At 44.2% G+C, this 13,472-nt stretch overlaps 1 protein-coding gene across 2 annotated transcripts in view; it reads right to left on the bottom strand.

The window, feature by feature from the left end:
- Positions 1-316: 316 nt before the first annotated feature.
- Positions 317-13,472, bottom strand: part of GALNT10 (polypeptide N-acetylgalactosaminyltransferase 10) — a 90,552-nt gene continuing 77,396 nt past the window's right edge. Inside the window, exons 8-11 of one of the 2 annotated variants that reach the window (XM_055812316.1) lie at positions 12,295-12,402; positions 9,402-10,448; positions 7,170-7,319; positions 317-6,378 (exon numbers count right to left, since the gene is read on the bottom strand). In XM_055812316.1, the coding sequence (XP_055668291.1) occupies positions 10,170-10,448; positions 12,295-12,402 (387 nt within the window). In that variant the 3' untranslated portion in view covers positions 317-6,378; positions 7,170-7,319; positions 9,402-10,169. Of the gene's footprint in view, positions 6,379-7,169; positions 7,320-9,401; positions 10,449-12,294; positions 12,403-13,472 lie in introns of those variants that run through there. The other variant, XM_055812317.1, reaches the window with a different exon arrangement.

Raw genomic sequence — 13,472 nt, forward strand, 5'->3', positions numbered from 1 at the left:
ACAGAGATGCCAACAGGCATCTGCAGCCCCCAGCTGCCTGAACCTGCCACGTACGCCCAACACGGCGCTCAGGTGCGAGCTTCTTGGCTGCTCGTGCATGAACACAGTAAACCCTGCGACTTACACCCAACACAAAGGGCAGCTGAGAAGGATGTTTCCCAAGGGGGCTGGAGGAGAGCAGTGCGTGACGTGGCAGGAGGCCCACCCTGGGGAAACACCAGACCCCCGTAACTAAGCTTATTCTCATAAGAAGTAGAGAGAAGGGAAATAATCACTGGAGCAAAACAGGCAGGGACAGTCATTTCTGCATACACAGTTTTCATAAAACACATTAAAAATTTATTTTAAATATATTATAAAAGGAAGTCCATTCAACTTTAAAAACACTAGGCATTCTATCAATGATTCCCAATTTATGAAAGCTACTACATTAAAGTGCTACAAGTCCTTTACCACCCCCAGATATTAGGCTGTTGGTCCTAATATGCACAAAATAAATATACACCGATTCAAGAGGCACCATCCAGTTTTACAGATAAAATGCATGCAGTACAAGGAATAGACAAACTTGGACCTTATCACCGAGATCCTGGAGAATGCATTTTGAAACCAATTCCCTTCTCCACCCTAGAGGCTGAAGCTATTTGTTACTGTTATCATAAGGGCTAACTTTTTAGTCTGTTAGCTTTATCAGTTTTTATCTTGTTTTGTGGTCGAAGTTCATATTTTCTTGCTCACTAACCGGGATTAGGACTTTTTTCCCTAGAGGTACACTAGCAGATTAAGACCACATAGATCCCATGGCTTTATGTAAAACTCCCAAATCCCTCACATCTGCTGAAATCATTGAAGCCTTCTGGGTCATACAGAAGCATCAAGAAAGCTCAAATGCAGTGAATAAATGAACATACTTATCTAGCAGAGGCAGTGTCGAAAAACCCAGACATAGGCTTTTTATTAGTATTTCCATAACCTATCACTGCCTAGTTTCATACACAGATCTCCAAGTTAAAGTGTGACACTACAAAGGAGCAACCAGAGAAGGAGGTGAGTTTATTTCAGTTACGTTCTAAATTTATAATGTGAATAAATCAATCTGACTGGTTAATAGGATTATGAAATTAACTGACAACTCTGTGTTGAATGCTGATGGAAATTTCAGATCTCAGCTTTCCCATTCTCTCCTCTCCACTTGAACCAGGTGAGGACTTGCAACTTGTTTTAAAATACGGGCTCAACACTCACTAGGTCAGCAAATAAAGCACTTAAAGCTACATCTTGGAATCATCAGGTTGGAAAATTGCAGGACACAGATGTTCCTTGCTTAAGAGCAAGTAATAGGCCACCGGTAGACTGGGAGGGGTCCTGACTCCCAGTTCAGCTCCCCTTTTGCTATGTATCCTGTGAAAGAGCTTTTAACTCTACCGCCCCAAACTCTGACATTGACGTAAAGCTACTCACCATTTTGGCAACAGTTGGCTAAATATTTGTGATGTTTTTCATGCTAAATGAATGCTAAAATGGAAACCTAGATTGCTGCTTGTCAGATAAGGGCTGACTTAGGCACCACCGGGCTCCTTTGATGCAAGTGGTTAGAAATAAGGCAGGCGAGTAGGAACAAGAACCACAGCAGCTGGGAGTGGACGTGGGATGCAAGGTACACCCGGAGTCCCTTGTGCTAGCAGAGCCGGACTGTTTCAGACATAACTTTACCAGGGCTCTTTTGACTGAAAGCGTGACAGGCTGACTGCTAGAGGCTGGCTGCTCTCTCCAGCCGCCTCAAACCCATTCAAGTGTCCGTCCGTATCTTGAAAGACAATTTAAAATAAAAGCTTCTCCCTTTTTACCGAGCAGTTATGCAATTACCTGATATGACTTTCAGGAGACCTCTCTCCTCTCCCCTCGGTGATGTAAGCCAGCACAGTGACTATAATGATCTTACAGTAGCTACGAGAGCACTGTGTTCTTGCAATGCTGGTTGCCGGTGGTGCCTGTTTGACTTGCAGAACGTTGATATCTCAGTGCAGCAGGGAGGAGGAAAGTTTGCTGACTGGAACTCTCCAGGTAAAGGAAAGCAAAGCCCTGTGCATAGACTACTGTAAAACAAACCACGAAGAAAGTTTAGCTGAGCCATTGCTTTCTTGCTACTTCTGTATTAGAGATTTGAACACACCCTTTAAAAGTTTCCCAGGGATGGAGGGCACTGACTTTCTGAAAGACATTTCTGCTGCAGATTTTATATGCCTTTGGGACTACTTGTGATTTCTGATTTGGATACTTAGAAAAGAAAATGCAGGATCTTGCATGCTGGTGAAATGCATGAGCCTTCACCATGAGGCGAAACATCCAACAGCCAACCAAGGCATCCTCTGGTCTAGCTTTAGTCGTTACAGCATACCAAGAGGCAGCTGCCGTCCTTTCCAAGTCCTCCTGTGAGGAGTGACAAACCCACCCAGAGGCATTAATATCAATTTAACAGAGGAAACCTAGGAGCTTCCGAATTACTGTTGTTCAAACAAATTCTGCACTTAAAGTCAGACATTTTAAAAAACACACACAAACACAAACACTGCACAAATCAGAATCAAGCTTTCTCTTACATCCTCATCTCCCAACCCCTTCCCCTCTTCTCTGTTGTCCAGCAAGGCACTAGGAAATGGTTCAAGTTTAAGCATTTGCTGCACATTTACATTTAAAAAGGCACATCTTTATTTTAATGATGCTGTATTCCCCCTTCAGTAAGGCTCACACATTCTTCTATTGTGATGTGGAAAAGAAAGTTAATTTCCCAGGCATGAAAAAAGACACCTTGCACATGTGAGAGCCCCAAACCTATTACTCTGCCTGCAGGCCTAAGAGATTAGCACCAGTGTAAATCAAGAACAGCTTCAAGAACAAACCAAAGCAGTATTATGCGACAGAACACACATCCAGGGATCCCCTCGGTTGTCTGGGATTCTGATACTTAAAAGGAACAGAATTCATACAGCCACAGAGAGAGGAACGTTTAAATACATTTGGGGAAAAAAATATGAAAACATTTATTTTGCATTAGATGATCACTGGTATTTAATCTCCAGTCTTGACTTGCATGTGGATGTGAAGATTTGCTTATGTATTCATGCTTTAGCAATTTTGCTTACAAATAACCAAAAATAATTGGAATAATTAACCAGATTGCCCAGTAAAAGCTCAATTAAAGATGTAGATGATGAAATACAGCTTCTATTTTTCCATCAGTGGATGGTTGGCTATATTCACTCTTCTCATTAGTGAGCAAAGCCTCTAGGGTATTGAAAAATATAATTGATGTAAATAAATTAATAGCTCAAAGCCCAGCAAGCAAGTCAGAAGTGTACAGAATTTGTGAGGCACTTATCACACTCAGATCCCAAACCTTCAGAAAACAGAGCAGATCATCCATACCGAGAAGGAGCCAGTATGGCTACTCACACTAAAACTCCAGTTTCCGTGTACTGGTGGTTGGCTGTCAAACAGGAATTGCCTCAAAAATTACCTAATCTTTTGGTGCAAGCTGCTAAGAGCTGTCCTTTCTCTCCAAATTAAGATCACTAAGTGGTAAAAGACCTGTTCATTACGGCAGTTCTCTCTGAAGCAAGCATCCAGCAAGCCAAGCAGCTAGGACTCTTGTCACAAGGTGAGCCCAAGTACAAAGCAAGCCATGCATTTTAGAAACAGAAACTAATCCTCTCATTGGAAAAGAAAGACACACAAAGTTGCAAGCTGCAAGCAGAATGACCTACAGTCCATTTATATAATTTGCTGATTGTGACCCAATTATAAAAAACTAGCACTGTTCATGGACAAACAGCTTCTTGTTCCACAGGTATTAAAACATTCATAAAGACATCTAGTCAGGCCATCTAATGATCCACAGTCAGCACCACTAGACCAATGAGAGCATGAATAACTTAAGGAAAGCAACAGTCAGACACAAAGCACTGGAAGGTGGCTCTGTCTCCCAGAAACGAGAAGGAATCCTAATGACAGACATACTGTGGTTACTGAGAACATATGATGCCAACTCTGGTTGATGCTGGTCTCACTTCCATAGAAGTAGTGCTGCAAAACTGTCACAAGGAAAGCCTAAAGCTTTTTTTTTTTTTTTCTTTCTTCACTCCCCAAACATCAGACACCAACACATTTGGCAAGCCTTGCCCCAGCTGTAACACGGTGCCTGTGTCTCCCTTGCTTTGTGGCTGCACGTACCGCCTAAGTTGGCAGAAGAGGTCAGACACGGCCTCAGCTGCGAGGATGAGAGGTGGAAATGATTTTGAGCCTCACAGTCAATACATCAGACTTGAGAGCTCGAGAGGCAGATATTTGTGTCCTAGTTTGCTCCCAGTTGACAGACACAGCACTACACAGCCTCAAAGACACCTGAAACATGGCCAATGATCCTACAGTTTGCAAAAGCAACTTCTTCCTTGTGAAGCTCTTCAGAGGGAGCCAGCCTGCTTGTTTGCTGACACTAGGCAAAAAATCTCCTTGCCTTCACATGAGAGACAACCCAGAGCAGAGCGTCCCTGCTCCTCCGAGGAGGGGGAGTCTGTTAACTGCATTTATCGAGAGTCCCAGAAGGGTGCCCTGCTCCTACCCCGAGTGCTTCAGCCTTTCACTCCCAGAGCTGCCTGCACACTACCTTCTCACAACACTCCTGCACGGGCAGTTGGACCAACTGTGGTGCTGGGCAATTACCAGAAAAGGGCTAATTTTACTTATTCATACAGCACCTTTGCAAAAGGTTAACATCACCCCCAGCTTTTACTAGAAAATGCCGCTGCCGACTTCAGTATAAGACTAAGCTGAACTAGTAAATCAAGTTTTTGCAACAACTTCACTAAAAAAACCCCCACCCTGGTTTAAAAACACTTGCTTCAGGTAACACTTGAAACCAACAGTCCTCCAGCCATCCTTTAGTGTCAGTGCCTTTTTCCAGCTCCTGGGATGAGACAATTCTGGTTCAGTGTTTGGCAGATCCTGCAGCCAAATCAGAAGGGTAATACCTTGCACTGCTAATTGATTACACAAGGGACAAGGTACCAGCGGAATGGGCCCATCAGTCCCACATCTCCACTTCAGCAAACAGATTTCCAGTCACAGTAAGCTGTACAGCACTGTGGATGTTGGGAGAAGAGGAGAGATTAATAGCACGCTCCCACAGGTCTGGAACACTGCTGACCACAGGACGCATGACTGCAATGAACTACAGACTGATGAACAAATGGATAAAGACCAATGGATAATCTCAGCCCTGACTTATTTTTCCTGAATTAATCTGCTCACACTGGCTGTGAATTAAGTTAGCCTTCAAACCTCTAAAGAAAAAAATGGAAGTTGCCTTCATGTAGATTTAACTCTGAGAAACTGTCTGTGCTAAAACTGAATAAGAGGCAAATTTGGAACATGATATCCAAAGGCTCTTAGCAAAAATCTTCACCTGTAAGAACTATGCTTACTTAAAACCCCTCTGCTAATCTTTCACCTTGAAGATTCAACAGCGAATGACAAACTGACTGCAAAGTGAATGGACCAGAAACCCAGATTCCTCATCATTAATAACTACAGTGATATTCCCAACACTTGGCTGCACTTCCACTAGAGCTCATTCCTTTATCAGAGCTATGGTTTGGAAAGTAATAATACTCAACCTGTTTGAAATATATTTTGGTTTAGGGGAAAAAAATATTAATTCCGTTTTACATTTTGATGGCCTTTTTTTTTATTGAGGCTTAAATCTTCTGTTCAAGATTTTACTTATATGAACTCCGGAAGATAAAGCATCTATATGGGAATGCTTCAGCAGGTGGTATAGCAGCTACAAAAAGTCCTGGAGGGTCTCAGATAACAAAATCATTTAACACCAGACCCAGATGGGAAAGAAAACAAAACAACAAAGCAAAAAAACCCAAAAGCAGTTTGAATCACATTCAGACTCCTCTAAAAACAGAGTTGCTGTTCAGTCTCAGCACAGAAGTGGCTCTGGCAAAGCCTTTAAAATTCCACCATCCCCAGAAGAGAAGGATGCAGCATCTTTGCAATAAAGACTGGCCTGCTAGTTACCCTTCTCCTGAGATTCTCCCTTTTACCTTCATTAACTATTTAAAAAAAAGTATTCTTAAAAAAATTTTTTGTAACCCTCCCCAGTAAAAACTATAATTGTAAAATATATTTTTTTTTCTCAGTCTTTTAAAGATCAAGATTTCTGTTAAATTTTTCCAAGACGGTTGAGTTTGTATGTTCAAATATCCACTGCTGTGTTGGAGATGAAGGATTGCAGCTATTCATAAAGATCTTACGGTCACTCTCACTGCAGTCCATACAGCTGCTGCTTACTGGGTGGTAAAGGGTCTTGTCCTGGAGAAGAGAAATTTGATATGAGACTGCTAAGCAGGGAAGCAAAGCTGTTTTAAAACCAACAGAAAGACATCTTAAAACCCAAGGCAAGCTATTTTGTCATTTGGATGTATCCGAAGAAGTTGTTCCGCAATTAAGGGGTGGCAAGCGTCAGGGTACATTCCCACCCCTTGCAACGGTATCCGGCCCACTCCTCACAGCTGCACCAGGAAGGTCTAAAGCTCTGTCTGAAGCCGTGTTCTCCAGCCTACAGGCTCACACCCTGCTGCAGGCACTGTGGCACTGCCGTGCAGGCTGCAAGGACTACGATAGAGCATTTAGCCAAGAACTTACTTACCTGTTGCCCACAAAAGCATTGCTTAGTAGGAGGATGGATAAATCCTTACCTACTTTTGCCATGATCTCTATCTTCTAGTATTCAGAACAAACCAATAAACACAGCACACCCCTTGCAAAACCTGTTTGCAGGGAGTGTTGCATCACCTCGGGGCCGGCTGTGGGCAGGACAGTGTCCACAGCAAGGACAGGGTCCTGCTTAGCAAGCGCTGGCGAAGCAGTCCTCACCATTTCTAACCAGTGGAACAGGGGAATCACCTCTTTCTAATCAAGGGTAATTGATAGCACAGTGACAACAGATTGTCTGCAGATTCTCTTACTACAGCTACATGAAGAGAATAGAATACATGAGTGGTGACATTTTGAGGAGACTGAAGCGCCTATAGGCAATTTGACACCTTAAATAAGAATATGCGCACGTTCAGATGTGCTTACACACATGCACACACACTCACTTTTCGGTATCTCCAGAGCTGGTTCCCCTTCATTCCATGACAGTCATAGAGGGTCACAGGGCTGCTGTGGGAAATGGCATCAAAACAAAATTTCTTGGTATGCTGAGGATCCCCTGGACGGATGTCTTCTCTCCAGCTGAACGTGAATACCTGCCAGGACAAACAGACAGGACCCTCAGGATGGCTGGTACTGGGCGCCGTGCTTTCACTGGCAGAACGATATCCCCTTCTTTGCCCACAGGGTGGGGTGGCTTCAGGGAAAGGACAACATCTTCTAGAGACAAACTGCTTCCACCTCTGGTGACAGGGACTGCTGACTAGGGGAGCCTGTAACAGCTACCCCGCAGACTGCCACACAGCATGCAAAACGAGACCGTGCTGCTGCCAACAGCCATGCCAGTTAGCTTGGGTACTAATCGCAGCCTTGAACGTCTCTGCAATGCAGACATACATCACGGATTAAGTGAGCAGCTGACCAATTACAGCACTTCTCAGCCAGCAAAAAAGGCAGGGAGCTACAGGAGCTCCGAGTTACCACGGGCAGTAAACACCTGAGTCCGCACAGGCAGCCTGCAGTCACCTTGAGAAGAGCCTGCCCCACACCTTCTGGGACAAGAGACTGGGAGCCCTCAGCTCCCCACCCCACTCCACAGGAGTGTCGGAAGGGCAAACACGAGGGCAATGCTTCCTGGTGCTCTCTTCTACTGACCCTGCAACGACGTCTCAGCACTTTCGGGTGAAATGAAAAGAGAAGAGAAGGGTTTGAGCTCTAGCAACCAGGCGCAGCCTATGCCTGGCAGTGCTGCGGTCGTGATGAGCACTGCTGGATGCCAGCACATGGGGCTTGGAGACCCCTGAGCCGCAGGGCTGAACCACGGGCAACGGGCTGGTGGAGGTACCACCACATACGAGCTCTGCCCCTTGCCCTGCCCTTTGGCTTGAGGCAGTAGAGTGGTTCAGCTGCATCTTCGGTCTGATGATCGCAGCTTGCCTTATGACATGTTTTAAGCATTGCAGGACTAAACCCCACAAAAGATAAACTTGTTTAAAGGCAGACACCGGTGTCAAGCTTTTGCTTTCTGCTTTGACAAGAACAGCATCTCTGGCAAGGATGCAAGTGTCCTCTGTGACCAGCACTAGCCAATGTGGTCCTGCAAGGCTACTAGCCAGCACACCTCCCTCTCAGTCCCTGAGGATAAGGCTGTTCTCTGGGCTCCTTTTGGAGACAGGTGGAGGTATGATCCTCTCTTCAGAGACACTTCACATAGCAGTAAGAAAGACCAGTAATGAGCAGGGTGCTACTACCTGAGGCAATGTGGCCAAAAACTTGCACCCAGAAACTGCTTTGTTCCTTTCTCTCTTTTAAACCTCCCTTGTGAGGGAAATGACCGCATTTAGGCTCAATGCTACACAGAAGTTCAAAATACATTCTCCTCCTAAACATAAGCCAACGCTAATTGTTCAAGACCCTCCTGACACGACAGAGGCTTAGGTTTGGACCGTGCCTGAGAAAATTTGTTTGGTTTCTAGTTTTCATGCATCAAAATTGATAGGCAACAACCTTCTGTCTTCTACTACTGAAGCTGTTCCCCTGAAGAGTTATGCATGGCTCTGTAATAGAGGCATTGTTTTCTTGATCTTTTCTCAGCTCAGCTGCTACAGTTTAGACAAACTAATATTTCCCTCCTTTCTGTTACAATAAAGCTGTCGTTTCTGGCACCTTATATGTTGAGAGGGTGAATCTATAGCCTGGCCAGTTTCATCTCTCTCCAACAATGGTTGGGTGTTTATAATGCATTTGCCTCCTGTCAGAAGGATGATAGTAAGCAGTTATTGAACGCTCCTGCAGGTTCATTAATATGCATGATGCTCCTCTATCACTTCTTTCAGCACAACCTTTGAAGTTAATATTCACTTTGTTACATATTACAGCTGCCTTGTTACTGGTTTATTATTTTGGCATATTGTTTTCTTGTGCTTTCTTTTGCTTGTTCTGAGAACTTCAAAGCAGAGGTAAAAGCCCTGCACAAAGTCTGCCAGGCTCCAGACCCTTCCACAAGCACAAGCCACGTCCTGCTACAAGCCTGTCAAGTATAATTAGCACATGAGCCTTGGGGTGCACAGCACCCTCTAAGAGTTCTGCGACGGTTTTCCCTCTCAAACATTTATTCTTATAACTTCTCCCTCCCCAAATGTATTTAGGGGCTGATAATTTATCAGAAGGACTGTTACCTGCACGTTGTTCCATGCTGCCTCTCCTCTGTCCTTCACACAGTTTTCCAGCCTCAGTGGGGATCCCAGGGCTCCATGCTTAGTATCTACACACAGGCCAGTTCCTACATTGCGTATCTGAAACAGTAAATCAGTCACTGACTCTCCTACTCTTATCAAGTGACAGAAAAGAAAGCTTAAATTTCCTCAAATAGTGGCAGTATTTGTATGAAGACACCCTCACGTAACTATACATCTGAGTTGGCAGGTAACAGCTAGGAGAAAGCACTGGAATTCAAAATGTGACCCACCTCCAGGGCACAGCAAAACCCATCAGCTACAGGACCGCAGAGCCCACCATGTTGTGGTGTGTAACAATTCATGACTTCACTCCTAGGTGACTCTTCTCCCAGAACACAGCCAACTTTCAAAAACAGGGATGGCTTTCCTGGCTTTCAGATGGGAAAGCTAAGGAGCAGAGTAGCTCAGCACAGTTATGTAGGCTTTTGGAAATACAAGATTTCTACTACTGCTTAGCTGCCACCTCTCCCTAGTCCTCCTTGTTGGCATGTTCTGTCTTCTACTAAATACACAATGTGCAGAACAAGCCAAGTCTCTATTCTCTGTGTAGCTGGGCACTAGCAGAAACGGTTGCATAACTGCCGCCTTTGATCAGGCCAACACGATGGTAGAGGAGTTCTGGTCTTTGAAACATATCAAGCAGGATCTTTAAACACTTGCCACCTTACTCACAGCGAGCTGGTACTGGAGCACACAGGTAAGGCAACTTTAACAAACCAAACTGCAGCCTGTTTGCCCACTGCAGATTTCAAAGCACAAACTTGCCTCTCCCCAGGCAGCTGCTGGAGGCTCCACGGGTGGGTAAAACTTGGGCAAGTCCCATGCGACCTCGTTCATGAACCACTTGAAGCTTTTACAGTTGAGGTTGTTGCGAAGCTCCTTCTGAGCTGCGACGTCTCCTGCAGAGAGATGCCGGTACTCTGGTCTACGCTGGTATATGTACTCTGCATATTCGTCCATCCACACCTCAGCCACCCGCTTCAGGTTCTTTGTGGGTAACAGCCATGTATGAAAATGAGAGGAAAAAACACCTGAGAACACTCTGCATGGACTACTGACATTAGCATTCAGAACAGCTCTCATGTTTTTGCTCAGAAAGGATTTTCATTCACATCCACTCTTTCTCTCCAGCTTCAGGACAAAGATTATTTTTATTATTCTCTAGTTCCAAGGGACTTTTAGAAAGATATTTTCAGTTGAGGTCAAAACAGAATCCTGGCACTTGGCCATTATATCTAGTTCCTTGTAGCTAAGAAAAACAACATTAATCAAAAAAGTTGGGGATTTTTTTTCCTTTTTTTTCTGTAAAGAAGCTAGTCAGAAAATGATGCTGGTAAATACCACTGGACATTAAAAGGTCCCTGACAAAAAGCTGCTTTCTTAAATCCTTCTTATTGCATCTTTTATATCCATCTAGGAATGGGATTTGCAGTACTCCCTTCTGGAAAGTTCACAATATTCATTCTTACTACTATTTTTCCATTTTCTTGGGTAAAAAGCTGTTTAAGAGAAATTCTGAGGTATTGCAGGAATATGGAACTTTCAGGTAATGAACTTTCAGAATAGAAGCATTTACTTCCTGGCAGCAGTATATGTCACATATCACTAAAGCTTAATCCACTGTGCAATTCCAAGATAGCGATGAACACCACCCTCTTGAGATAGCCACCCAACTGCTTGTCACAGCACACTCAAGAGACTGTTGGACCTTGGACTGTTCTCTGGGAACATCAGATAGATTCCTGGTGTCACACAGCAGCGTGCCACGTGCAGTCGTGACTTCAGTGACCCAGCAGCACTGCCCACTTTGCATGATGGTGGTCAGTCCAGCAGTGGTCATTTACTACCCAAAAAATTAGGGCGTTAACAATAAGCAGTGTGCTGACCCTGCCCCAAATGCAGCCTACAGGCAAGAGCGGGTGACTGAGGTGACTCAAAGTGACTGTATGATCTTAACAGCCTTTCCTTCACCTGTCCACTATCTCCTTCCAGCACTGTGGGAGTATGCAAGAACCAAATACTGAATCAAAAGAAATACAGCTCCTTCCTGAAGAGATGGCACAGACAGGAGAGCACTCCGTCCGTCTGACAGGTCATTGCTGGGCTCAGTAATAAACCCGAATCTATAACTAGGGTGATGCTATTAAACTGGGAAACATTTTAACAGCGTGCAAGCCAGAAGACTGCAGAACAGCAGGGTATCCTTTTGTGTTTGTTAGTTTTGCAGCCTCCCGGCTCCTGTGATGTTTTTCTCCCACCAGAGGGCAATACAATCCCTTCTCATCTGGCAATCGACTGGAGAAACCCAGTGCACGGTAGGCAAAAGCTCTTTCCTCTTTGGGCTACACTAGATTAAGAAATAAGATGGCATAGAACATTCCATTGTAGAAAATTACAGCTTGCCCATTCAGTGTCCGTGATGCTTGAAGTTGAGAGGTCTTTCAATCACCAAAACACAATCACCGTGCTGAAGCCTGCTGCTCTTGGAGAGCACAAGCCATAAAACGACTTAAGTATTATACAAATCAAGCCATATCTTGTTTTTATTGGTGATTCCGTAGCCAGCGCCTGATCGCAAAGTCCCTTCCCAACACCTAGCAACGGCTGCTGTCTGGAGATGGCAGCTGGCTGCGACGAGGCTGCAGCTCCCCTAGCTCTCTGCCCTTCATGCTACGCATTTCACCGCTGCAAAACTGCCCAATTTCATCACTGCCTAAGTACAGTTTATGGACTACAAAACCTACATTTGCCTCCCATTGTGGCATGAGAGGAGACAACAGCATGGTCACATTGCAGTCAGAAATCTGTCATGGGAAATGCCATTGCCACTTACTCTTGCTAGGCTTACTCCTGTAGGAACTTTGTATGGAACGTATTTTCTGTAGATATGACCAACTCTAGAGCAAGGGATGTCCTCCATGCGACCCCCACACATCCATACCTACAGAACAGCAGAGATACAGATTCACTCATGGTTATACAAAGAAAAAAATGAAGAAAAAAAAAGAAAGACTTTCAAGTCATGAAAAAGCTTAACCCAGATTTTTTACTTCAAAGTACACTCTCTCCCAAATACCCTCCCCTCCCTGCCTTAGACTCAAATCCTAGAACTACCTGCTTGCAGCCATGCAGCAAGCCGTGATTTAGCACAACTGCTATCAAGCCTAATGGCTAAACAGTTCAATTTTGCATTCTTTAGAGAAAAGAACTGAAAAAAAGCATCCAAGCACCCAGAGAACAGCACACACCGCACTTCACATTGATATATGTTATTACAGCAATAGTAATCACAACAGTTAAACTGGACTGCCATGTAAGACCTGGGTGTAGGTTGTGTAATGTTGCTTAGAAGGGAGGTCACCTCTGTAGTACAGGTTGTGTTATGCAAAACACTCCATGGAATTTATTAGCTTGTTCAAGTGCCGGAAACCAGAAGAAACTGCTACTTTTTCCCATGGTTATCACCGCTCTCATATGGTTTCGTTGCTGACATGCACTCACTGCTTTTGCAGCTTTAGAATTAAGTGGAAATCCCTGCCTGGTGAAAACAAATAGCTTTAAAGAAGCCCTCAGAAAGTTGCTGGAACACACTGCTACTTGAAGACAACTACCTTGGTGCACGGTTAATGTCTAGATTAGGCCAGAAGTGTCTTTCCCTACCTGGGAAGATTTCACTTTGTGCCAACACTCTGCAACAACTTTCTTTTATTCCTTATTTATAGCACAGATGCAATTATTTCGTCCAAGTGAAACCAAAGGAGATGTTTTCTGAACCAGTCAATCTAATTCACTAGGTTTAAGAAATATATTAATATGTGCTTCCCAGAGTTATCTAATCAATACTTCAAGAAAAAGCATCCTTCAGTATGCAACACAAATGACTTCCTGAATTCTTAAAGCACGACACTGTCTTGCCCTTCATTTTGTCTCCAGATCTTATGTTAATGCCCCGAAGGCAGCAGTTATTTAAGAAAGTCCACTGGTGCTGCAGGCTGATGCAGTGTTCTTGAT

Source organism: Falco peregrinus, chromosome 8 (genome assembly GCF_023634155.1).
Source record: "Falco peregrinus isolate bFalPer1 chromosome 8, bFalPer1.pri, whole genome shotgun sequence".
Taxonomy (NCBI): Eukaryota; Metazoa; Chordata; class Aves; order Falconiformes; family Falconidae; genus Falco; species Falco peregrinus.